Here is a 26435-nt window from a genome sequence, read left to right as displayed (position 1 = left end):
AGATTCTACCAGGGGAGCAGCAGCAGCTAAGATGTGATTAAGTGTCAGAATATCAGACTGGTGTGTAGAAATCATTGCTTTTCACTTGCCAAATGACCTTGGACAGAACTGGAAAATCCTACCTATGAGAGCTCAGGCTAGCTGATTGATGGTAGGCTTTTCTGGCCAGAAAGCCTACAATGCCCTAAATCTTCCTGCACCTTCATTTTCTAAATCTATGAAATACTTTTAATTAAAATGGTAACTAAAATGCATTTGATAGGTGGATCAGGCTATACAGAGAAATTGTCAAACAAAAGTTTTGAATAATTAAGTCCAGTTCTGCTCAAATATAAGTAGATAACAGCAAAACCTCCAAAGAGATAATATTTATTAAAGTATATTCCCCTGAAATAGGAAAAAAAAAAAAGGGCAGCCCCTCAGTTTGTTTTTATTTTATGTTTGTATAATATTTAGTATCATGATGTTAGCATTCCAGCCATTACCAGACCAAAATTTTTCTCCCCCTGATTTAATTTTCTGTGCTCCAAAAGGTTCCTACTTCAGTTCTTGCTTCTGTTACAGCACAGGTTGTGTTTTAACCAGAAGGGGGACGTGGTGTTCTTCACCATTTCCACTTTTGATCATTCCACCCTTTGCCATTAACTGTGGCGATTTTATCATTGTAGATTACGCTGGGGATTTACAGATGTGATTAAGGAGAGGGATACAGAGTGTGATCGACTAGTGGGAAGGCAAAACAAGGAATTCAGAGTAGAACTAAGGTTTAATTGTGGGACACTTGTCATTAGAAGAACTTCTCTCAGGTGCTGGCAGTCTCTCTATTGCTTGATGCTTTCATACTATGACCAGACATCATTTTAATAGACATATTTGAAGAGAAGAGTGATGGGCTTGGTGCAGAAAATGCCAGTAGTGTGTTTTGGTTTGCTTTAAAGAGATGTATTGTGATGGTCTCCTTTCACTTTGGTATCAAGTTCAAGCTATTTTAGCTAAATTTCATTAGGTTTAGTGTGCATGAATGAAGGAGTAACTTCAGCAGCCTCTGAGGACTTCCCTCTCTGGAAAAGGAGCAAATTTTTCTCAAAACCTGCTACTCTTGTTTTCGTCTTGAAATTTCCAGAAAACCCACCACCACTTTGCTGTATGTGCTTGTACGTTACCCTGCCTCTGTATAAAGGAAGACCTTGCCATGATGAGCTGCTTTCCATCTGGCCCAGCCATGCTGAAGGCTCTGGTGGGGGCTGTAGCCCTGCTCCTGGGGGCAGGGAATCTCTGGTAGTGCCAAGGGCTTGCAGAGCACCCACTGCTCTGCAGACACCCCGTAAGCAGTCCCTGTTGCTGCACTGGGCATCCAGCACTGTACAGCACCATTCCAGGCTGCCCTGACTGGCACCATGAAGTTAAGTTCTGGAGCATTACTTTTATCCAACCTCTGCTTCTCATTGTCTCTTCCATCTGCACTACTTTTCAAATAACCTTCCTTATGTCCCTCTCATTTTCTTTCACCTATTTCCCTGATGGCTGCTTTTTGGAGCAGTGTTTTCCCCTGCAGAGTTCCCCACAGGCTCCTGCTTCCCAATGGATGTGGCAGGAAGGGAAGGCAAGAGATAAAGATGCACCCAGCTTTTGGGGGGCTGCCCTCTGTGGCTGGAGAGGGTCCAGCTCATGGTTTGCACTGGAGCAACTCTCACTGCTGAGGCTGCAGTAAGGATAAACCCTTTGGGCCACCACAGGGAGGATGGGAGGTACGTGCATCTTGCAGGGCTGTGACCTGCTGGGTTAATCATGGGCCCCTTTAGCCACACTGGGGAAGGGGTCAGAGCCCCCAGATTCTCTCCAAATTCAAGCCCTCCCTGCTGCTTCTCCATGGCCAGTGAGAGCTGTTTCTTCCCAGCAAGAGGGGAGGGAAATTGTGGGCCTGCTAAATATTATTTGTTCCCTCAATTTATTTTTTTCACAGCACGCCTTTAACTTGACCCCGTGCTCTTGGTTTGTGGTGTTGCTGGCCCCCCACTTCCCCTTTCTGAAGGCAAATGTGTTTGTTTTCATGCTGGAGGGTGACTTGCTGTGCCCGTGCAGGGACGTGTGCGCCAGTGGGGCTGCTGCAGGCACTGTGTATATGCTCACCCTGTGCCCCTCAGCCCTGGCAGAGGGTCTGTGATCCCAGATGCTGCTGCTGTCCTTGCCTGGGGGTTGGAGAGCAGGTATGGACAGCAAAGGCTGAGGGCTTGTGGCTCCTGCAGCATGCTGGAGGGGCTCGGGTCTGGCCTCTGCTCCCCCGCCTTGCTGGAGCAATGGGTCGGCGGGGGATGAGCCACAGCTGTATTTACCTTGTGGGGCTTCCTCCTCCTCCTCCTGTGCCTCTTGCCAGCCCCGATGGTGTGGGTCGTGGCTGCACAGCCCTGCTGAGTCTGATCTCAGTGCTGACATAGCAGGAAGGAATAAAGCCATCTGCCTGCCCACAAGCAGCGGGGCAGGGAGGACCATAAAGCTTGGCTTCCCAGGCAGCAAGGAGCATCCCTTGGAGCATCCCTCACCCCTCTGCAACACCCTGGGGCAGGCAGCTGTGCTCTTGGGCATGAACCAGGACACTGTTTGTTTTCTTGCGGTGCTTGAAGAAACCCCAGCAGTGCAAGGGCTCCCTGGATGTAAAATGTCACTGTGGGTCAGCAGGTGTCCTGAAGTGTGGGGGGTAACATGAGGTCAGTACTCATTGGTGGGGCATGGTAGAGAACTTGAGTGCCAGGACAGGGAGCTTGACTTGGGAAAAAAGACCCCATCTTCCACTCCCAAGAAGGCCAAGGATCTATTTTCTAAGCAGCTGGGGCTTTGGCTTGGGATTGTGATTGTGATGCTCGGCCAGGCACAGGGTGGACAGAAGGAATGGGAATGCTTTATAGAAATGGCAGTAACTCATTCCCTGCCTCCCATCTCCTGGGGTGAATGGGAATGAGGGAAAGCAGTGCCTGGCCTGTGCAGCACAGCAGTGAGCTCCTTGCAGCGTGGCTTCAGGGCTGTACAGCCCTGTGCCACTTCAGTGCTGTGGGGACAAGGACTGGATCTTTGGGCTTGGGCCCATGGGCCACTCTTGAATGAAGGGGGAAAGGCAATCACCTGGAAATGGTGCTCTGAGCGTCTTGAGGTGACATCTTAGGAATTAAGATCTCTGCCTTCAAGGCTGGGCAGAAGTGATGTGTTTGCAGGGGGCAGCAGGTGGCTGGTGGGTTGCACCAGTGCCATGGGTTGAGTCGTGGGCTATGATGTCAGGTGCAAAAGTAATGCTGAACTGCAGCTCAAGACTTGGGTGTTTTTGCTCTCTGCTCTGCAGTTTTTCCCAGTGTGATGCTCCACACAGCACGTGTCCACTCCGTGCTGCACTGTCTCTTCTTGCTGATGGGGACAGCTCTGTGCTTCTCAACATGGTGCCTGTATTTGGTGAATGACATGCACAAGGGTTCAATAATATTTTCATCCAAAATGATCTTTACTGTTATTCGTAAGCGCTCAGAGATCTTCCTAAGGAAGGATCTGTTTCAGCACAGGGAGAATTAAATTCCAGTACATGTAATAAAGCAAATATTGCTGAGAAAATTAAGGGGTGGAGGAATATGTTCTCTTGCAGGCTATAACCATCTTGGATAACTGCAGCTCAGGTGTGAAGGCTTTGGCTAAAAACAGAGTAGGAGTTTATTACAAACTGGAGTAAACAACATGTTCAAGGAAATTGAATTATGAATTAAATAAACTGGATGGCTTAGAAAACTGCAGACAACAATCAAATCAAAATACCCATGCTGCCAATGTGCCAGCAAAATCTGAACAGAATAAACTTTACCAATCTCTTTGGGAGCAGTGGTCAGAGAACAGCAGCACATTTTTAACTGCAGGGGAAAGAGAGCCCTGCCTGACCCCAGTGAGCCCCTGTAGTCAGACTGGAAATACTAAAATAATGAGAGGCTGTTGATCAGCAGCACAGAAGGAAAGGGAAGGTCTTGGAAGGGCTGAAAAAAAATATAAAAATGTGCCTGAGTCACTGCAGGGAGAAAAATGAGCACAGGCAGCAGGTTGGGGAGGGAATACTTGGATTGCTGTTTTCTGAAGCAAGTGGTCTGTGTAGCCCCTGTGAGCACATGGGGCTGGGTGGGCAGTGATGCTTCTTGTGAGGGGCTGGAGGCTGGACCACAGGTGGGCCGAGGCCCCTTCCCACCCCACTGATCCTGCAGTCCTGGGGCTTGCTGCTGCTCCATCACTAGTGAGTGGGGAGCACCCATGGCATCATTTATGTTGCATTCCACTGACCCTCAAGTCATTTGGGAACTACCCAGGTGCTGGGAAGGATGAAAAAGTGATTCAGTCTTTGGCCCAAGAGCTGCAATAACCTTTTAAAATGGGAAATAAAGTGCAAGAGGCAGTGCTCATAGTCATGCTGACTAAGTAGGATCATAAGCTCTGCAAGTCAAGTTTAGCTTTATTTAGTTTCAGGCACAGGCTGCCTTGCTTCAAATGGGAACATGTGCTAAGGCAGGTCCTGTATTCCCTCAAGACATCCCTTTGGGGCTGGGGTCCCACACATCCCAGTGTGCACCCCATTGGCTGTTGTGTTGGACAGAGCAGGCAGCAGAGCAAGGAGCCCACAGCCAAGGGAACAGTCAAGGGTGTCACTGGGTTTTACAAATAAGCCACTTCATAAGACACAGAGCTGATGGAGCTTGGTGTCTTGATATTTGGCTTCCACCATGGGTGGTAAAGCACCAGTTCTTTTCCTGTCCCTGGGGTATTTCTCCTGTCTCTTGCTTGTGTGATTTATCTGATATTTAGCACTGATTGATTCTTCCTCCCTGTAACTTTCTGCTTAGTGGGGATGTCGAGTTCTTGTCTTTACCCCATTCCCTGGATGTTATGAAATTCATAGGTAGCTGATATCCTTGGGTTTTCTATCAACTGTTCAATCTGATTGAAACTTGCCAGCTGGGTCCAATGTTATGGCAAGCATGGGGTAGGCAGTTCGATGGAAAAAGTATTGTTATCTTGATAAATTAAAGGCCTACAAGATCAAGTTTCTACAAATGTTCCAAAGGGCTACAAGGTCCCCAAAACCTATGAGCGTGTGTGATTTGGGCTCAATTTGCTGGAAACCCAGAGCTCTAGCAATAAACAGCAAAACGAAAACCAGACCAAATTAAACATTTTACCCCAATCTGTGGAAGGTTGCTTAAATTCTTACTGCAAAGCTGGTCTGTCTCACCTCAGTGCCTTGCTGTGTCTAAAAAGTAGCTGAAAAGTGAAGGCTGTTCCCTTACTGCCCACGAGCACCATGATGCTTTAGGAAACAATTATAAAAATGGCGTTTTTTTTCCTAGTATTTTTGAAATGCAAAAATGAACTAATACCATGCTCTCTCAGCCCACCTCCCCATGCAGCTCCTACAAAAAGAATGAAATACATCAAGGTCAATTACCTTTTCAATGTCCCAGTGCCTCCCAGTAGTTGTTCCAGCCCCACCTCGTCTGTCCTTTCCCATTCTGGAAATTAGAGAATTGATCTCACTCTCTATGAACTTGTGAACATGGTTTCCATGGACTGAAGAGAAGTCAATGGGGCTGAATATTCCTTATAGGGCAGTCAGGGAAAACATTTTCACCAAATCTAGCCCTAGCCCTTTGCTTTCTGTCCCTGAGGACTGTACTGCTGGATTTTGCAGCAGTAGGCAAGATGAGGATTCATTCTGTGCAGCTGTCTCTTGAGCTAAACCCAGAATTTCCTCAAGAAAATGACAACTAATGGGATCATAACACCCTTTTGTAAGCCACATCAGCCTAGGAAGGAGAAGAAGTAAACATGAAACAAAATCTCTTGCCACATAATTGCTCTTTGAACAGTATGGGGAAAAAAAAAGCAGAACAATGCATTGCTGAGTGTGGCCTGAGCAACAGGGGTGGCTGGGCAGGTGCTGCCCACCTGACCATTGCCTTAGGACATGAGGTCTTGGCTTACAAGTGAAGGTATGATTTGGAGTCATCAAAGCTGCTGTGATGCTTTTCCTTAACTACTCTTCTTCTCCTAAGGCATCCTGGGGCAGGGCTTTTGTTTGTCCAAGGGCTCACCAGCACTGCTACTCTGGGGAAGGAGGGTATAACCAAATGGAGACTTTTCTCATTAATATTGTCCCAGTAACACTTCTGTTTTCTGCTTTTCTATCCGTACTAGCTTCTCTTTTGTCTCTAGAATATGGCTGCCCTTCAGCACTGGTTGAATGATTGTCTTATCTCTATTTCATAAACCTCTTAGGAAGAAAAATCTTGGAAAACAAAGGGTCTAATTAATAATCTTTGTCATTGCTTCATTCCTTACTATTGGTTCCTGCTTTTGCTCTTCTCTGCAGAAGGCAGTGGCAGTGGCTGCACTGGTGACTGCACACAGCTAGGCTTTCAGATCAAATTTGGCACTGACAAATGTCAGCCTCAGAGCACTGGGACATGTTATTGACAGTGAGAACAATGCAGAGTTCTAAGGCACCTCGCGGGACTAACTGCATTCTTGTATTTTCTTCTAGGAGCTGTCTTTTCCAAACAACTCTGTTTATTTCCAGTAGTCCTCTCCTCCCCAGTTAATTTTCTTTTAAGTTTTGGAGCCCTTAAATTAAGTCTTGGAGAGGAGAGCCACCACCAGAAGCTGTATGTACCCATGTCACCCAGTGGGAGACCAAGCTTGCCCAAATCAAGTCCCCCTCCTCTGCTAGCAGAGGGCTTCTTCAGCTCTGGTGGAAAGTGTTCATCTGGTCTCTCACTGCTAGGAGGCTCTGGAGAGTCATGGGGTTCTGCAGATTTGTCCAAGGAAGAAAGAGATGATGATGAAGAGCTATACATGCTGTGAGTTTGCAAGGCTCCCAGTACATCCCCTCCCTTTGGCACTCATAGCACCCCCTGGGTGCCCACTGTGCACTGTAATTCCTGGCGCTGTATAACCTTCACCCAGAAAATACTTGTCTAAATGCTGAGTGTTGATGACCTCCTGATCACTGACCTTTCTGCTGGGTACAGCAGCCCCTAGGGCTCTGCCTGTTCACATCCATGCAGTGTCTGTGCTCTGTGCTGGCTTTGTCTTCTCACCTGTGTTTGCATCTCCCTTGCAGGTCTGGATGGATGCAGGCACTCAAATCTTCTTTTCGTATGCAATTTGCCTGGGATGCCTGACAGCTCTGGGCAGCTATAACAAATACCATAACAACTGCTACAGGTAACTGGAGCATGGCTTTGCTGTCTGGAGCCTTCCCCTCCCTGAACATCAGTTCACACAGGCTGGTGAAGTGCTGGAGGCTACTGGCCTTTGAAGTGTTGTGTCTTCTGTCGCTACTCAAGGCATAAGAAAACTTTTCCCAGGTGTTTTCTCCTCAAATCCAGATCTCTGTGCTTTCTACCCAAGGGAATTCTGTCTGTGCAACAGACAAATCTCCTCTTCCACACCAGCTGAGACCCAGCAAAACCAGATCTTCCTTGCTAGTTTTGTGATCCCAGCCCATGCCCTAACCTCCTCTGTTGCATTGGTGCATGAGAAGCCTTAGGGAAAGCAGAGCTGTGAGATCAAATGGCTCCAGGCTGAAGTCCTTTCACCTTTGATTTATCCCTTCTAGGTTCATTTGGACCTTGTGTCTTGCACAATTGTCAGTATTCTGGGCTCCTAATGTGCTATCTATGGTCTACATGTAAGCCTGTAGATACTTCTGTTTCTTGTGTACTCTTCCTGTGCTGGACTGCCCTTGAACAGAGATGGACCCAGCTGCCAAACAGAATCAGGCTGACAAGTTGAAGTATTGGGTGGAAATAAACTCATATTGCTGTGGATGTATCCAGCATCTGGAGCTGCATGCCCAGGGGTAAAAGGCTAGTGTGAGTGGAGGAGGCCACCTTTAGGTAAAACTACCCATTGCTTCCTACTGTCTCTCTGCTGACTGTGTTGCTACTGGCACTGGGTTCTCCCCCACATTTTAAATTTGAAATTGTGGTTGTTGCCATTGAAAGTCCAGGCAGACCACTGGCTACATGGTCCTTGCTTGGCATCTTTCTCTCTCTTCAACTTAGAAATTCAGTCCTGCCCTAGGGATGCCTCTCCAACAGCAGCTAGGCTGTGATTCCTCTTTTCCATGTCCCTTCTACCAGATGCATTTTTTAGTGAAAAAGCTGTAGGAAAAGAAGAGATAATGGATGGCTCTGGCATGCTGTATGTCCCTGGGCATTAGCCCTTTGCATCTCCAGTCTAGATGTGTAGTATGGAGTTGATGATAGGCTGCTTGGTAGTAAGGTTGTAAAGAGCTTCTGTAACTGCAGCTGGCAGAAGCTACAGGAAGGAGAATGATGTCTGTCTATAGACAGACCCTTTATGCTATTTGGCTGTTCTAGGGAAATTGGTCTTATTTTGGGTGTCAGACCTCTGACCAACCTGTTTCCAGGCATGAACCCAGTTTTACCGAGTCGGTCCTGTGCTCTGCAGACTTGGTTTGCATAGGAAGACAGGATTAGGCTTTAACAGGGCAGACACCAGCATGGTGTCCCACTCTATTATTCCAGGCCAGGTGTAACCTTTGGTGACCTGGAAGAGAAAGCATGAGAGCAGGAGGGACCATTGTTCATATGGTGGCAGTCCAAGACGGTACCAAATAGCATAGACAATTTCTCATTTTCTGGGACCTTAAAGGATATCATCAGAGCTCCCTTTTGGGTGACTCTGGAATCTGGAGACTCCTTTTTGCTCTGGCCATTGTCCAGGTGTTACCCTCTACTATGACACCCCTTCCCACCCACCACATGTCAGGAGAGTAACTCCCAAAACATGCTTTTCCAAGGAGGGTTTCACCTGTCACGCATATATCTGGGGGCTAGAGGAAGAAACACTGGAAGGGAAGATAAGCTATTTGAGACAAATAGGCTTTTGTATAAAATGGCTGAGAATATAATTTGAGAGGGGAATGGGTGGTTTATAGTGACCAGAGAAAGGAGGCTGTGGTGTGGGCTCCCCACTGGGTTAGCTGAGCTTGGTAGAGCATGACCCTGCTTACCAACTAGGACATTGATGGAGACTGACCCTGCAAGTATCTTTCAGTCTCTCCTGCCTTAGAAACCAAGTGTAAAGGCAGAGCATTGGTGTTGGGTGCTGTGCAGTCCTCGACAAAGCTTCCAGAGCTGCACTTTGGAAGGAATAATCTGAATTTGTGTGGCACAGGGGCTCTGCATGAACTGTACTTTCTTTGTAGAAATCATTGCAGACCATGAATAGATCTGGTTACCACGCTGGGAGGAGTGTGAAACCCCCAAAATGTTAGATTCCTAAAGACTGATACAGAAAATCACACTGAATTTATACAGTAGCATTTAATGAAGTCAGAGTGGGCCATGAAATGCCAGAGGATGTGTTCAGTTTGGTTCAGAATATCTCAGAAAGTTGCTGCAAATGTTATTGTTGTTCCCAGGGATGCAGTCACAAGAGGACTAGGGAGACTGGAGTATGAAAGGAATTGGTTAGATAAGAGATGTTTAGTTTAAAGAGTAATGGTTGAGAATGAGTTGAAACAGAGACAAAAGGGAATAGATAAGAGAAAGCAAATTCTATGGCTCTATTAATCTTTTTCTGATAATGTGAGAACCAGGAGATATTTAGAAGTGCTGAGAACCAAGAAGATTGTAACTGGTTTGAGAAATTTATTAAGGGGAAAAAAAACTCAATAATGCCCCCTACTCAGAAAAAATAATGTCTAGTACTCTGTGCTGAAGGAGGGACCAGGGGAAAGTGAGGAAACAGAAGAAAAAAAATCAAGCATTGAGATGTGTAGCAAGACTATCTCATGAATGAGAAGCTTAGGTGAGGAATGCATCTTTATGATGTTCTTGGAGAAGGCTTTATCTGGGGGGTGATGCCCAACCTGGGCCATCCTCCTAGTGCTTAGCCAAGCCATGAGGGAGCTGGGAGTGAGTCCCTGCTGCGGGCGCAGTGGCTGGGGTGGGAAGGTAGATGCTGCACCAGAGGCTGCCATGGGGTGTGGGTCATACCTGGACCCCCACTTGGCTGATGCCGTGTCCCTTCTTTGCAGGGACTGCGTGGCCCTCTGCTTCCTCAACAGTGGCACCAGCTTCGTGGCTGGCTTTGCTATCTTCTCCATCCTGGGCTTCATGGCGAGGGAGCAGGGCGTGCCCATTGCTGAGGTGGCCGAGTCAGGTGAGTGGGGCTGTGGTGGGACGGGGCTGCTGCCACTTGTCCCCCCTCGGCAAGGGGAGCGTGGCCACAGGGCACCCACCTGAGGCGGATGGTGTTCCAGCTGCAGGATTCCATCCTGGCAGGCAGCTCTGCTTTGTACCTCCAAAAAGGAGAAACCAGTGCACGTTTATGACATATTAAGATGCAATGGCCATGTCTGGAGGTCAGCAAAAGCTGCCTGTTAGGGTTAGGCAGCTGCTGTCTCTCAGCTGGAGGGTGAGGTGCCTTCATGATGTGCAGCCGGGCTTGTGCTGTGCTCCCCTGGGCTCAGAGAATTTCCTTGCACTTGAGACAGTGATGCAATCTGAGCTTGCTGTGTTCCCTTTCCCTCTCTTCCTCCTGATCTCCTCCATCACGGTTTCCCACGTGGCACTGGGATAACTGGAGTGAGAGACTGTGTGGCTGCAGGCTGTGCCCTGGGGGGGCAGCTGCCCATGTGGGTCTGCACAAGCCGTGCCCTGCCCCTGCCTGCTCCTAAAGTCCTTCTCCCTGCAGGGCCTGGCCTGGCATTCATCGCCTACCCGCGGGCTGTGGTCATGCTGCCCTTCTCCCCACTCTGGGCGTGCTTCTTCTTCCTGATGGTTGTTTTGCTGGGACTGGACAGCCAGGTAAAGATGCAGCTGCAGGGTGATTTCCTGCCAGACAAAAGCCACTGTCCCTTCAGGACAGGCTTGAACTTGGCTGAGGAGAGGGCAGTGGGGCTGGGTGGCAGGTCGGGATGGGCTGACAGAGGTCGGATCTCTGCTCTTTGCAGTTTGTCTGCGTGGAGAGCCTCGTAACAGCTCTCGTGGACATGTACCCCACCATCTTCCGCAAGAAGAACCGCCGGGAGGTCCTCATCTTGCTGGTCTCCGTCCTCTCCTACCTGGTTGGGTTGTTGATGCTCACAGAGGTATTTGGGCTCACACCACCTGCGTGGTGCTTGTTGGGTCACAACGTCACCCTGGCAGAGGGGAGCCTGGTGGGCAGGGGGTCCGTGCTGGGGCTGGGAGCTTGCTGGTGAGCCCCACGCTGCTGCACAGTGCCTGAAGGAGGCTACCCTTCCCTCCCTGTGGCGTTTGCATTTTCCCTTCCAGCCCTCACCCCTTGTGTGTCACAGTCATCACACCTTTCCTGCCGAGACTGATAATTTGAGCTCTGGACAGGCCATATTTTGGTTATAGATTTATCTCTACATGAGCCAAACTTCTACAGCTGCAGCCTGTGCATGGGGAGGGAAGCATCTTGGTCCTCTCTCCTCCTGGATAGAACTACATGAACACTTGTTTTAAGAAAACTTGGTGGGCCTGACTGTACCCCTTATATGTTACATTAATTTCTTATGTATTCTCCTTGTTGTGACTAATTGCCAGAGAGTTAAACTGTTCTGGTTTAAAATGTTTAACTCCTAGCAGTATGTGTGGGAAGAGTAGTTGCTGCCATGATGCTCTTTGCATCATCTGTTTACATTTGCACATACTTTTGAATAAGCTGCCTTTGTTGCAGTTTTGTGCCTGGACTTACCTGCAGGCCCATTTTTCAGACAGTCTTGCAGACCTGGGCAGTGAAGAAGCTTGGCTGCCAGTCTCTGGGCCCAGAGCAACAGGTGCTTGAAAAACCACATGTGCTGCTACTTCCCTGGGCAAATGAGGAGGCTGAAGGGTAAAAGATGCATTACATCTCTTAAGGGCATTTCCACCCTCACTTCCAGCTGTGAGAGTTGCTTTGGGTTTACCTTGCCCTAAAATATCCCCACAATATCTGGCAGTCCCTTGCCCTCTCCTGCCCTGCCCTGGAATGAAGCTTTTGCAGACACTCCTGAGAGCAGGGCTGCTGCATGTCTCCAGGCCCTGAGCACCAGGGATGTGGCCTTCGCTGTTGGCTAAAACCATGCCTCAGAGAGAGAAAGGTGCTCTGGGGAAGGTGCAAAGTTTGTTTCCTGCTCTGGCTGGAGCTCTTTGCCTGTGCCTGATTCCTCTCCCCTCTCTCCCTCTCCACCTTGTCTCACTGCCTGCTTGGCCCTTCCCAGGGTGGGATGTATGTCTTCCAGCTCTTTGATTACTATGCTGCCAGTGGCATGTGCCTGCTCTTTGTGGCCATCTTCGAGACACTCTGCATTGCCTGGGTCTATGGTGAGTATGAACTGGGAGGGGGGGCTCCCCAGCTCTGGTCTCTCAGGCTCCCGCTTGGTCCATCCTCAAAATGCTAGTCTGTAGCTCAACTTGGCAATTGCATCACACTGCAAGGCAGACCTATAAACCCTTGCTTTGGTGCCCCTGGACACATCAGGCAGGAGCTTCCTCACAGCAGTGCCCTGGGGAATCTGCTTAGCAGACCCAGCATGTCCCTGTGTGCTTTTGCTTTTCAGGTTCCTTCCCTGGAGACTTTGAACTGGCTGGGAAATCTTTTCCCAACCTGTGTATAGAGGAGTCTGAGACCCTCAGACATTTTTGGAAGCCATGTCTCAGCCTTGACATTCACAAGGGATGGGTAAAACCTGGATTCAGGTCCCAGCCTGTGTTCAGGTCCTAGCCTGGGAGATGCTGAGGAGCTGGCCCTGCTGCCCTGTCCTGATCCAGGACAGAAAAGGAAGCTGGGCACACTCCCGGTGAGCTCTGCAACCGGGCTGCGGGTGTGCTGAGGCTGCTGCCTCCTCTTCTGGGGAGTGTCCAAACAGTGGTGAAGCAGGACCCTAGTCATGCAGATCATGCTGCCTGCCTGTCCTGGCAGCAGCGAGGCATCTTTCCCCTCTTCTGCAGGTGCCGAGCGTTTCTACGATAACATTGAAGACATGATCGGCTACCGGCCGTGGCCCCTCATCAAGTACTGCTGGCTCTTTGTCACCCCGGCCGTCTGCATGGTGAGGGCCCCGGGAGGAGCAGCTGTGGGGGAGGAAGATGGGCAGAGCTGGGTGCCTCTCAGATGTAGATACCTCCACGTACACGGAGGGATGTGCCTATGTATTGGGGGTTACGTGGTCTGTCCTACGGGCGCCTGTTGCTCTGTGGCTTTCAGGATGGGTGTGGGGCTGAACAACAGGGAGAGAGGCCCAGCCCAGCAGTGATACTGGTGTCTGCTGGTGGGGTGAGCCCCTTGCTGCCATGCCCGGTGCTGCACATGGGGGCTGTCCCAGCAAACCTTGCTTGACTGGTGTGTCCTCTGTTGCTGTCCTGGGGAGCTCTTAGTTACCATGAGACTCTGAGCTGGTGTGAAGTCACTGGGAAGACCTCTCTTGGCTAATGGTGTTGATTTTCTTGCTTTTTTTCTCTTGGTCTCTTTCCTCTTGCCAGGCAACCTTCCTTTTTTCTCTGATTAAATACACCCCACTGACCTACAATAAGAAGTATGTGTATCCGTGGTGGGGAGACACCCTGGGCTGGCTGCTGGCCCTCTCCTCCATGGTGTGCATCCCTCTCTGGATTGTCTACAAACTCTCCACCATCAAAGGCTCCCTCAGAGAGGTGAGGCTAGTGCTCTGGGATCAGGGCATGGGCTGTGCTTCTGTGTTGAAGGGGGTAATTTTTGTGTTGCAGTTTAATTAGTAGGGAGCCTAGAATAAATTGATTGAATGAGTCCATTGCTGTAACTGACTGTTGGTTTTATTAAGTTCTGCCAGGCTGGAGGGCTGTTCCAAGCTGGCTGTTGCCTCTTGGTGCACTTTGTTTATTGCCTCTGTCTCTTTGCAAGCACCATTAGGAAAAAGTTCATTAGATGGAGAGGATAAAGATGACATCTAGTGACTTGAGTCAGTTTGGAGGCTGCCCTTGACTGAGGCTTGGGGACTTGCTTTGAGAAAGCTCCAGATCCCATGAGGGATGCAGGCAGCTGAATGTCTGTGGCCTGGGCGTGCCCAGCTCTTGGAGCTGCTGTGGCCCATCACTGGCTGCCCTGAGTGTGCTCTGGGAGAGCCAGGCACCTGACAAAGCAGTCCTTGCTCCAGACAGGCATCCTGTCCCTGCCACAGCTCACTGCAGGTTGCACAGACATCCTGATACCCCAGGATCCCATCTGTTCTCTGCCTCCTGCAAGTGCTCAGGAATAGGTTGGGACAGCAATGGGCCCCTCATCCCTGTGTCCAGCATGAACAGGGAGGAGTGGACATGGGTGCAGGAGCAGAGCAAGGGCCACACGTAGAGGGTAGCCCCTTACCCATCCACTTGATGCCCCAGTTAAAGCCAATCTGTGTGCACAGGCTCTGCCTTTATAGTCTGTGCTGATGGAGGGGATGACCTGGAGGTACCTGAGAATCAATCTTTCTTTACACTGCTTTCTAGCCCTGGCCTGAAGCAAATGGAGGAAGAGCTTTTCTACCATGTCTCAGTGTTTCTGTCCTCACATGTCTTGGGACAAGTGGTTCAAAGATTAGTTTATCCCCTCAGTTTCTGAAGTGCTGACTGTCCTTATCTGGGACATTACTGGCCTTCAGGGACCAGACCTGCAGCCCTGCCTCGATGGCTGAATGACATCTGTGAGGAGAAGGGGAGGGCTGAGGTCACCTTTTGTCCTTGTGGCCGTGTTCAATGCCTAACTTTGCATTCCAGAGGCTCCGCCAACTGACCTGCCCACTTGAGGACTTGACTTCCAGGCCAGGCATGGGACAGCCCCTTCCCTCTACCAGAGCTGGCCTCCTGATGCTGACAGAGATTGAATCTCATTGCTAGGACCAGTGTGGCTCTCCCTCCCTCCCCCCAGGACAGTTTCTGTACAGCCTTACCACCTGTTGGATAATGCAAGGATTCTTCACTCGCCAAGGAGAGAGGGATTTCTGGGCTGAGTTCCCTTCCCTGGGAGATTTGAAAGGCTGAGGAAGAGGCTGCCATGGAGATGGTCTGTGTGGAGTTAGCAATGCACCCTAACCCTCCCTCTGGAGAGGGCTCTGAAGGGGCAGACCAAGGACCGATGTTCCTGAGCATCCCCAGCCTCCTGGTGGGCAGAAATGAAGGACTGATCCTGGAGTGGAGAGTGTCAGAGAGTCTCAGAGGTGTGACTCCAGCATGGACTTTGGGAGCTTCTCCATTCATTCCATTAAATCCTTGTTTTTCCCCTCTTGGTCTGCTCTGTCTCAGTTTTGTCTCACCAGCATCTCTTGCTGATCCCGTGTTAGGTGAGATGTATTTTAGTGGAGCTGTGCTGGACGTTCAGGTCTGGATCCCTCTTGTGTGAGCACATCTGTCTGGGAGGGTGGCCAGGGGGGAAAGAGCTTGATTAGGGTAGGAAGGAGATCAGGGAACACCAGTTTGGTGGTCCTTATAAGTGATAGGCCTGGGGTACCTAGGTGAGGTGGAGACTGCAATGCCACCTTCTCCTGGAGCCATTGCCAGCTCCCAGCCAAAAAAGTCATCTGGCTGAGGAGCCACTGGGCTGTCCCAGGGGTCTGAGGGAAACATGTGGGTTTGCCTTTCGTGCAAGTGAAGGATCATGGGCAACTCTCCCTTGTCTCTGTAGATCTGTGTCTTTTTGTCCTGCTGATGGCCTTCCAGGTGCTCCTGAGCCAGTCCTTTCTCTTTGTCCTGCGTAGGCAAGAAGGGCTGTGTGGTTGAAGCAGGATCTGCATGTTATGTCAACAAACAGGGTCCCTTGTTTCTCGGCTGCTTGGGTAAAAAAAAAACCCCAACAAATCAAAGCACTTGTGTTTGAAGTGCTGTGGGCCCAGCATCCGAGGAGAGCAGCCAGGGGACACGTAACCCCGGGAAGCTGGCGGGTTCCCAGGAAACCCTCGGGAAGCTGGAGCACAGGGAGAGCGGAGCGACCAGCCGGAGGCTCCCGGACACGGGTGGACACCAGGCTGTGGCCTGGGCCGCGGGAGGAGGAGGAGAACTGTGGAGCAGCCCACGCCATAAGCCACAAGGTGGCCCCAGGACCTCACCCACCGCTGCCATTCCCCTGGGGAAGATGCTCTTCCCGGGCATCTCCGCACGACTCCCCTTCCCCGCTGCCTGCTGAGGCTTTACCTGCAGACAGGTGCTTCTCGGTCCTGGCATGGACTGGCTCAGACCTCTAGGCAATGGCAAGTTTCCCCTGTTCTTGGCCACACCCCGAATATTGTGCTTAATTTTGGGCCCCTCACTATAAGAAGGACATGGAGGTGCTGGAAGCGTATCCAAAGAAAGGCAAGGAAGCTGGGGAAGGGTCTAGAGCACAGGTCTTCTGAGGAACAGCTGAGGGAACTGGGGTTATTTAGTCTGGAGAAAAGGAGGCTGAGGAGAGACCTCATTGCTCTTCAGCTACCTGAAAGGAGTGTGTAGTGAGATAGGGGTTGGTCTCTTCGCCCAAGAAATAAGCAATAGAACAAGAGGAAATAGGCCTCAAGTTGTGCCAGGGGAGGTTTAAGTTGAATGTCAGGAAAAATTTATTCACTTTCCAGGCACTGGAACAGGCTGCCCAGGAAAGTGGTGGAGTCACCATCCCTGGAAGTATTTAAAAGATGGGTAGATGTGGTGCTCAGGGACATGGTTAAGTGGTGGAGTTGGCCATGTTGGGTTAACAATTGGACTTGATGATCTTAAAGGTCTTTTCCAACCTAAACAATTCTATGGCTGTAAGTTTTTGGGCTTGGTTTTCTCTGGTTTAGTGGTGTTGGAGTCTAATGACCCTCAGGTCACCTCCCATCTCAATGGGAGCCAGGTCAGTGATGACAAGGGGTCATGAGCTTTCACTCACAGAGACTGAATGATGAGAACCAGGTACTGAGGGATTTGCTGCTGGGAGGATTTGTGGTGGTGCAGATCTAACCTCCCAGGAGGGAGAGCTCATGGATCTTATGGTCCTCTGGGGCTTCATTGGCTCTGTTCCAAAGTGAAAACCTCGTCTCATTTCCAGCCTGTTTTCTCTTTTCCCAGCCTGTTTTCCAAGGGGAATCTTGGGTGGGTGGGTTCTTTTGCTAGGCTAGATGTGCAACCATGAGTGAATCCCCCCCATGGTCAGCCCCGCACTTCTATCAAAATCTCAGCCACTGGGTTTCTGCACACCTCCCTCCCTGCCTCTAGAAAATGCCAGGGAGGCTGAAGGCATAGGGCTGGGGAGTGGAAGGTCAGAGCTGAACTGTCTATCACAGCTTTCCTGGGCAGCCTCAGAGTCTCAGAGCTCCAGATCCCCCAGCTGTGATGGTGCTTACATGCAAACTGAGTGTAGGAAAAGGCTTAGAAACCAGGAGAAAGCCCCTTGTGGAAGAAACCCACAGTGTGATGGAGGATTGGGCCATCCAGCTGCCCTGCCACTTGGATATAGTACTGGCTGGTAGAAATTGCTTCTAGAACAGAGTGAATGGAGTTCAATACATAAGATTTTTTTTATTGGCTTTTTGTGTGAATAATTTTAGAAGCTCCAGCAACAGATATTTTTACTCATGCGACTGTAATCTGAAACAGAATTATACTTTCATTTTCCAGTAATATGTTATAGATACAGAAGTTTGGCTGACTGGGAAGATATTCTAACCCTAATGGAAAATAGTAATTGTCCACAGCTATCTCAAAAAATATGACTGATGCAGAAAATCTACATGCTCTGCATCTGGAAAACTCTACATATTCAGCTGCATGTAGACCAAGTGGGAGTCTGCTGAAAGGCTTGTGACTTGCATTGTTTCAAAATAGTCTGGTGTCAAGTGAATTGGGCATGTGGTTTATTGATCCTGGTTATATATGAGCCAGGAAACCTTCCGGGCCTGTGCTCCTACATGAACCAGTTGGTGTAAAGCTTTGTATGAACTAGGTAGATCAGATAAGCAAGAAAATAAAAGGTTTTGCTGGACATTTTAAAAGTCTTATTTCTGGTAAGACTTTAAGACAAAGTATTGCTACCTGTGACACCTGGCTTGACATATAGAATCACAGAATCATTAAGGTGGGAAGGAACCTTAAAGATCATCAAGTTCCAACCCCCCTGCTGTGAGCAAGGACCCCTACCACTAGACCAGGTTGCACAAAACCTCATCCAACCCAGCCTTAAAAACCTCCACGGATGGGGTATCAACAGCCTCCCTGGGCAACACATTCCAGTTCCTCACCACCCTTACATTGAAGAATTTCTTCCTAAGTCTCCCCTCTCTCAGTTTAAAACCATTACCCTTGTCCTACCACTATCTTCTCTGACGAGTCTGCAGTCTGTGGAATTTACCTCATTCATACCTTCTTCAGCGAGGGAGATGCTGATGTCCATTTAGACATGAGATGCATGGTTAGAAATTTCCAACCTTTAAAAATAAAAAATCTGCAACTTAGCCTGAGAAGTCAACTCATTATTACTGGGAAAATGGGGATGAGATTAAAGGCCTAGCATTTTTTATGGGTTAGTTTGTTAGTGTTCTGTTTTGTTTCAACTGAGAAATTCACATAAAAATAAAGAAGTCCCTGAGATTCAACCCCAGGTTGTTAATGCTTGGAAAGGATGGCTGAACCTTCCATCCATCTGTCCATGAAAGCCAGGCTCTTCTTCTCCCATACTGTGGTGCTTGCATCAGTGGTGCCCGTGGAAGAGTCTCAGACCCCTCATTGGACAGAAAAATAGTGTTGACCCTGCTGTCCTCCTCCATGGATGGAGGTGCTCACATAAGGCAGAGAAGAGACTTCAAATCTTGGGGTTGTACCTGTGGACCTATGAAGCAGGATTCATCTGCTCCCTTGGGGAGCATCCTGGACCCTCAGGCTCCCAGCGTGTTCTAACAGATGCCTCGAGAGGTCCTTCTCCTTTTGCCACTGGTGTCATAAAAGACCATTTTCCATGGCTATTGAAGAATCATGTGTTGTGGGTTGTGTTGCACGTTTTGGTGACCAGAAAAGTGGATGTGGTGGGAGATGACAGGACATGGTGCATAAATGAGGAAAACAGAGTAAGATTAACATTTTAGCATGTGGGATATGTAATCCTGTGAAGAAGAGATCCCCAAATAATCTGTTAAATGTGTTCTACAGGCCAGTGCAAATGAGCATATCCCTCAGAGTAGGGTGTTTGGCTGAGCCCTTGTCTGCTAATGTGCTTAGCAGCCTGCAGGATGGGGATCTGCATGGCAAAGATAAGCGAAGAGCCTGTGGGAGAGCACAAAGATGGATTCAGGAAGTCATTACTTCTGAGAAGTTACTGGTGACTTGGTTACCCCTTTCTCCATCTGACCTGTCCAGTGTCATGTCACTTTAGGCAACAACATGCACTGCTCTGTCCCCACAGACTGACCTTGTCCTTTCCATCCTCATGCCTTTCATGTTGGAGGTGTTTACTGTCACAACACTTATCCTGTGGCAACAAGCCCGGCTGCCCTGAGGAAGCAGAAAGGGAAAGCAGGAGTGAAGAGTCATATACCCATATGTCCTCTCCCTACCTTTTTTCTGTGGTCTTCCTTGGCCTCTGATCAACAGAAAGCATTGGTGGTAGACTCATAGAGGTGGTTAGACCACAGATGTCTCCCCAGCATTGCTAATCCTCCCTCCTGCCCGGTTTGACTGCTGACAGTGGGCTCCTGAGATGTCTGTCCATGTCTCATCCTCTCCTCCACAATCCCATCATGGATGCTGTGAAATAGAGGATGTCTCATCCTGCCCATACTTCCAAAGGTGGAGTCTCCTGACAGCCTCCTCTTCTCCAGGAGCCCAGCACAGGAGGGGTTCTGCAGCTGCCGAAGCCCATCATGGTTCTGTGGGGCCTCATTAGCACTTATTACTTTAGTTATGTTCACTTATGATTAGTTACAGTGAAACTGCTGTAGGAAGTCACAGTCTTATTTAAGCAGAAATTAGCCATAAGTTAAAAATATAAATTATACTAATGCCTTGGGGAAACTCCTCTGCAAACATAGCTTGCAGTCAGCTAGGCAAGTTCCTGATGAAGGAAGAAGCAGCTTTGTGCCTGTGGGAGAACCAGTGTCTTTCCTCTTGTGTTAGCAAAGGTGTCAAAAACTGGGATTAGTCTGAACAAGTGAGGATAGTGGCATCTTCTACCAAATCTGGCCTAGAAAGGGGTGCAGCCAGGGCTGCTGGCTCCTCTGTCTCCAACATAAAACTCATTGCCTGCATCCCCCAGCCTCTAATGCTTGGAAGACAGGAATGTTTTGGATGTGTCTGTAGGGTGTCATGCTGACACACTTCTCCCAGTAGCTGGGCTGGGAGGAAATGAGCTCTTTTCAGAGAAGGAAGCTGCCAGGGAGCATGGCCCCAGCATGGGCTGATGTTGGCAGCCTGCTGCTCCAGGCTGGCTCTTTGGCAGGCATGTCAGAGCCATCCAAAAGGGAGGAAATACTTGGGACACGCAAATAATAAGAAAAGCCAACATGTTCTCTGAGGAAAGACAAGGAAAGATAAAAAGGCAGGTGAGAGTGCACTTCCAGCTGGCAGGCAGTGAGCAGGGTGGGGAGTAGGACACCTTTGCAAAGGTGCAGGACATTTCTGAGGTTGGGGTTCACTATCCGTCAGGGCAAAGTCTGGTGTAGCAGGTTGAGCCCTGGTTTCCAGCTACCCTGGGCCTGGCAGGCTGAAGGAATCGGATCATTTCAAGGAGAGTTCTCACACTCTGCAGCAGGCTCTGGGCTGGCAGCAGCAGTGGGAGCAGGTCCCACTGTGTGGTGGGACAACAGTACTTCCCCATTCCTCCTGTGCACCCTGTGTGTACGTGAGGAAGCCCCTCCTATGAGAGCCACTTGGTCCTGGTGATCTGAGGTGGCTCCCAGGGAACTCAGATGTGTGGGGAAGCCCATCTGCAGCAACTAGATCCTCAGGGCAGCAGGTTCAAATGGCTGAAAAAGCAAAGGCAGCCAAGCCTTAGTCACTGGGCATGGTGGGACCAGCCAGTTGGGAATGCCACAGACTCCCAGGGCAAGGAAAGTAGCCTACAGCTCAAGGGCCCTCCAATGAGAAAGCTGCTGCCCCTCGGGCACAGCAATGGACCTTCCTCTTGTCTTGGTTTTCCTGCCTGCAAAATTGGATGCTGCCAATTCTCTTTGCCTCAGGATGCCCTGTGGTGAGGGTTACAGAGATCTGGGTGCTGCTAGAGTTAGAGTTGCACACGGAGGAGGGGTACCATCCCAGCTCTGAGAGAGGTTCATGCTGCCTGGAGAAGGGCCAGTGAGAGGGGTGCTTTGAATATTTACAGGATTTATCACAAGTAGTGCTTCCCTTTTGGGTACGGAGTGTTTAAGAGCTGCCTTGCCCACGCTCTCCCCATCCCTGCTGCCAGCAGGGCTTCTTCCCCCTTCAGCTCCCTCCATAAATCTGCACCAAGCCACCTTCCTGGGGTCAGCGTTTTTCCCTCCTCAGAAGCACCCAGGGCTCATCCCTGCCCATGTCTATCTCCTGTGCCAACTGAGCCTTGACTGTGGCTCCTCTCATTGGGCTTGCTGGCAAATTTGCATCCCAGCACAAAATGCCACTCTGCTAGTCCCTGTAGGAAGCTGCCTCTGCCCATGGCAATGGCAGGAGAGGAACCCCTGCAGTGCAGAGACCTGAAGCCAGACTGCTGTGTCCTTTAGCAGCCCTGTCCTACCTGCTCAGCTGCACAGCCCAGGGTGCCAGCTCAGGGCCTGTGTCTGCCAGTGAGGATGACAATTAGTGGTCAGGGAGTGTGTCATCCTTTCCTTGCTCTCTCTTGGGATGATGCTGAGTGCAGTCTGTAACTCCCACATCTGAGCTGGTCAGAAGGTGATATTCTGGTTTTCAGTCTGGGCTGTCACACTAGTGCAATCCCTCAAGTGAGGGCTGCCATGGTGAGATAAAGGTGCCCCATGCCTGTAGCAGGATTTAATAACAGTGTATTATTGCCTGGTGGAAAACTCTGAAGCCTGCATGTAACTTCTGGTACCTTCTGGGCTGGAAAGCAGAAACTGCAGCCTTTTTTTTCCTGCTGGAGAATGAATTTCACACATTGCTGGATAAAGTTTTCATTTAGCTTGACTTCCTTCTTGTTTTACCTTAATGTCACAGGTAATTTCCCATCTACTGTTTTGCAAAAAAACCCTGAGATGTCCTTGAGAAACAATTCAGTGTGGGTAAATCAAGTTTTTAGGTCAGCTCGGCTTACCGAGGCTAATCTCAGTCCAGTTTTCATATCTAGATAACCTCTATTGCACCTTTTCCCCAGCTGTGCTGGGTCACACCAGTCCCCTGTAGCAGCATGAGCAGCAGCACTGTCCTTCATAAGTAGTGACAGAAGTAGTTCAGTGCCTGTGTTGTGTAGTCAGCATACGATGTTTACCTTGCAATCTTTCAGGACCTCAGAGGCAGCTCCCAAAAGGCAGAAGAAGGAGCCTGGCCCCTCTGATGTTGATCCCAGCTCGTGCAATGGAAGAATCAGCCTGTATTTCTTTGGATGTGGAACCAGTCCTTTCAACTAGCCCAAACGGTAGGTGAAAGCCAGGGCTTTGAAAAATTGCATGCTTGGAAATTTTAATCCTGGAAACAAGGTACTGCATGTTGTCTTTGGCTGCTATGAAGAGGCATTGCCTGCCACCCAGTCCTTTGCCCTCACATCCCCATTGCCCAGCTGGGGCCTCTGGGACAGGACTGGGCTGGCTCAGAGCTCCCCAACCCTGAGGACATCCCCCAGCACTCACTCTGAGGGGCCCTTCCCCCTCTTCACAGTGCCCAGCTGTGTGCATTCACACTGGCTGCCCCCAGTGACAGCTGAGGTAGTAAATAAACATCCTCAAAGTGAGCTGAGATGTTCTACCCTGCTGCCTCCAGCATGGGGCTCAGTGGTTTATCCTAAGGATCCTGACAGGCACGAGGGCAACTCCCTTCACGCACATCTCCAGCTTTCCTTGTCCCCAGGGCAATCTGACATGCTCTGATGCCATCTGGTTCACTGGCTTCTGGCACCTGTGGAGGACCTTTCTTGAGTCAACATTACAAACGACCTCTGTAGAGTGTACAGGTACTTAAACCTACAGCTTCCCCAGTGAGGGGAAGTGAGGGCTTTTCTCAGCTCCCAGGTTTTCCTCTGGGGGGGCTGAGGGATATTGGTCTGGTGAGCTCTGACACAGACGAGCAGATCAGAGCTTGTGCTGCCGTGTGTCCTAGCTTCCATCCCACGTGCTGCTGTGGTTTGACCACATGTGTGCAGGAAAAGGTCAATAGGAATTTGGCAGGCACATTAATAGATGAAGCGAAAGACAAAACAGTGATAGCATTAGGCATAACATTAAAAAAAAAATAAAAATCTGAGCTGAACAGTCTTGAGAGAAATGGCCTAACTGGTATGCCTGCTGCTCATGTTGGTTGTGAGAAGGCCTGGAAAAGCACATCAGGGTTGAGGCAGATACAAGGAGAGCTGCCAGGGCAAAGGCACAGAGGGATTACTCACTTCTAGTAAGCACACAGGCATTATAGAAATAAAGACTCCGGCAATATTTCTGCCTGCTGACAGAGCTCTCTCCTGTGAGTTATGTCTGCACTTGCAGTGCATTGCACAGGGACAGAGAGATCTGTCTGAACCCGGGACAAATGTTCCCACTCCACCTGCTCCTTTTGCTCCATCTGCCTGATGGTGTTGGTGAGCCTCGAGTTGGCTACTGAAGCAGGTTTGGTGTAGTGGTCCCAGGGGATGGAAATGATTCATTCTGCACTATTGCAGGACAGTTTCAAGGGATGCCACTATCCCCCTGAAGTGCTGGAGCCCCAGAGCAGTAGGGATACGTGGCAGGCAGCCTGGGCCTGCAAGGGGAGAGCTTCATCCCACTGAGGTCAAGAGGACCTGGAGTCACTCCACTGGCCGCTGCAGCTGGTCTTTCCAAACTTTGGGCCTTTACCCTGCCCAACTGTGGCTGCTTTCTTTTCTTGCTTTCCTGTTGGGGCCCCAGTTCAAGGTCTGGAGAGGTGTATGTTGTAAGGGAACTGGGGAGAAAGTTCTCCTGTCCTGATGCACCTCCCTTCCCACCACCCACACATGAGCTGGGTGATAGTTTGGTGGGGGGAGCTGTTGGAAGGGGAGGGACAGGAGGAGGAGAGAGGGGAGTCTTTGCCTTAACTCTTGCTGTGTCTTTTTGACAATCACTGGGTTCCCTGCCTGGATTCCAGTAGGACAGGACAGGACGGGCTTGCATGACAGAGACCTGCACTGGGTTCAGGTGAGGTGGGAAGAACTGTTTGAGCAGATCTGGCTGGATGTGCATGTCATGCTGGGAGTACTGGTGTCTCCAGCTGCTGCCTGCCAGCTGTCTGCTGTGCACTGGGGAGTGGGCCAGCAAATCTGCATGGGGAAAGGCTTCCCAACTTAAGCAAAGGAAGAGAGAGCTGGAGGATGGGGAGCAAATAATCAGTTTGGATCAACACAGGGAAAAGGTTTTTCTTTCAGTGGTTCCTATAGGAAAGGACAGGCAGCAATTCTGCTGAGGCTGCTGCCAGGAAAGGGACTCAGACCACAGAAAGAAAGGGTCTCAGATTAAGATTGAGACAGGAGATGAGAGTGGGCCAGACAGGGATGGTGATGAAGGGTAGTGATGGCTAGGTGATAACAGGGACTAGAGAAAAGGTGCTTGCTAGGAGGGAGGGAGGCTGTGGGTATTTCAGCTCCTGCAAACTTGAGGCAGTGACTGCCTCTCCTCCTGAGCTGCTCTGCAGAGGTGCTGGCCCTCCTGGCACATCGACTTGGGGGCTGCAGCTCTAAAAGACGTGCCTGGGAGTGTGTTCCTTGTTCCTCATGCCTCAAAGGCTTCATCAAATTTGATCCTGTATAGAGATGAGGCAGGGAGAAAGCACAGTTTGTGCGTGTGCTGAATTTTGGGGATCTGTGGATGTACTTGTGAACAAACCCAGGCGGAATACACGGGGGTTTCACAACACCTAATCTGTGTCTCCTTAAATCAACAGTGCTTTTAAAGTAATCACTACTAACGAAAGCTTTCATCCAATGCCATTGGAAATGCCATGGCCTCAGGTTTTCCTCTTTGACAGCTGCTGATACCAGAGGCCGAACATTGGACCCAACTTTTGCAGCTCTGCAACAGCCCAGCTGTGCTGGGTTAGTGGTGTAGCTGTGGTCCTTGAAGGGTGCAGGCTAATGAGCCTTGTGCTCCTGGGCAGGGATATAGGAAAGCTTTGGCACCTCAGATTGGAGAGCAGATGTCTTGCCTCTCGGAGGGTTCAGGTGGGATGCAGACCCTTCACTTTGCAGTGTTACAGCAGGCACTGCTAGAAAGGGGTTACCACACTGCTAGAATTGGAGTCTGCACATGTCTCTGCCTGTCCCAGTTTCACCTGATGTGCCTTGTCCTGTGCACCAACTGGAGATGGCTGAGCCTGCCCAGGGTCAGCCCAGGTAGCTCCCCAGCCTGTGCTGGAGCAGGATGTGGGGTGCTGTGCTCCCTGTGTGGGCTGACAAGGGAGCCCGGTGTGGGGACAGTCATGGCAGGGAGCCCATCCAGCACTGCTCTGCTGCTGTGCTGTGGCTGCACACACAGCTCTGCCATGGCACTGCTCTCTGTCAACTAAGCTGTTGGCTCCCCTCACCCTCACTGCTGGGAGGCATAAGGTAATGTGTCGTGCCATAACCTCACCTGTCTTTTGGAAGAGTTTTTCTTGAGTACTCTTCCCTGTGCTCCCTGTTTCTCATCACTCTGAGAGCAAGCATCCCCAGGCTGTGCTTTTGGGAAGTTAGCCAGGCTGTTCCTATCTGGAGGCATTTAGCTAGAAGTGCCCAGAGGAGTGAGATGCCAAATCCCCTGCACTGCTCTCCTGCCTTTGAACCACAGACTTTTGGAGACGGTGGCTACCAGCGGTGCTGGCTCTTCTACTTTCCCACCCTTGTGCAGCAGCCCCATGGAGGACACTGCAAGGATTTTAAGCACTTCAGATGCTAGGAGGTTTCTGAGGACCCAGAGGCAGTTGCAGAGGGTAGCTGCTTTGCTGCCTACCCTTCCCTAACCCCTTGGGGTCAGCAGCAGGGGGCCAAGCCACAGTACTAGGGGCTGGTGGGCTCCCTTCCTTCACCTGACCTGCACAGGACTGCCTTGCTCCCTGCATTTGCTGCCTCGGTGAGGTGGCAGTCCTGTAGCCACTGTGTCCCCTCCTGTGGACTCTGTCCTGTCACTGTGGTGCACCTCAGGACTGCACCAAGGTCTCTGCCCCACCGTGGCCCTGCAGTTCTTGTTTGCAGAGTGGGTGCTGGAGCAGCGTGGTTTTCACCCTCTGTGCCATTCACCTGCTCTGTTCCTGCAGGCGGTGGCAGAAGCTTTGCTGTCTCCACACTTGGGCTGTGCACTGGGACCTCTGAGCAAGCCTGACACAGCT

At 50.2% G+C, this 26435-nt stretch overlaps 2 protein-coding genes across 3 annotated transcripts in view; both read left to right on the top strand.

Annotated features, from left to right (window-relative positions):
* SLC6A13 (solute carrier family 6 (neurotransmitter transporter), member 13) overlaps positions 1-15272 on the top strand; it is a 31778-nt gene extending 16506 nt beyond the window's left edge. For both annotated transcript variants that reach the window (XM_009995195.1, XM_009995194.1), the window contains 8 exons: positions 7136-7239; positions 10085-10209; positions 10744-10856; positions 11003-11140; positions 12257-12359; positions 12987-13087; positions 13518-13688; positions 14769-15272. In XM_009995195.1, the coding sequence (XP_009993497.1) occupies positions 7136-7239; positions 10085-10209; positions 10744-10856; positions 11003-11140; positions 12257-12359; positions 12987-13087; positions 13518-13688; positions 14769-14888 (975 nt within the window). In that variant the 3' untranslated portion in view covers positions 14889-15272. The remainder of the gene's footprint in view (positions 1-7135; positions 7240-10084; positions 10210-10743; positions 10857-11002; positions 11141-12256; positions 12360-12986; positions 13088-13517; positions 13689-14768) is intronic.
* Positions 15273-24236: 8964 nt separating this feature from the next.
* The window catches only part of SLC6A12 (solute carrier family 6 (neurotransmitter transporter), member 12), a 37974-nt gene continuing 35775 nt past the window's right edge, over positions 24237-26435 (top strand). Inside the window, exon 1 of the mRNA XM_009995193.1 lies at positions 24237-24274. Within this exon, the coding sequence (XP_009993495.1) occupies positions 24249-24274 (26 nt within the window). The 5' untranslated portion in view covers positions 24237-24248. The remainder of the gene's footprint in view (positions 24275-26435) is intronic.

The sequence above is a fragment of the Chaetura pelagica genome, unplaced genomic scaffold (genome assembly GCF_000747805.2).
Source record: "Chaetura pelagica isolate M959 unplaced genomic scaffold, ChaPel_1.0 scaffold343, whole genome shotgun sequence".
Taxonomy (NCBI): domain Eukaryota; kingdom Metazoa; phylum Chordata; class Aves; order Apodiformes; family Apodidae; genus Chaetura; species Chaetura pelagica.
The sequence above is the reverse complement of the archived record's forward strand: the minus strand, read 5'-3'. Positions and strand labels throughout refer to the sequence as shown.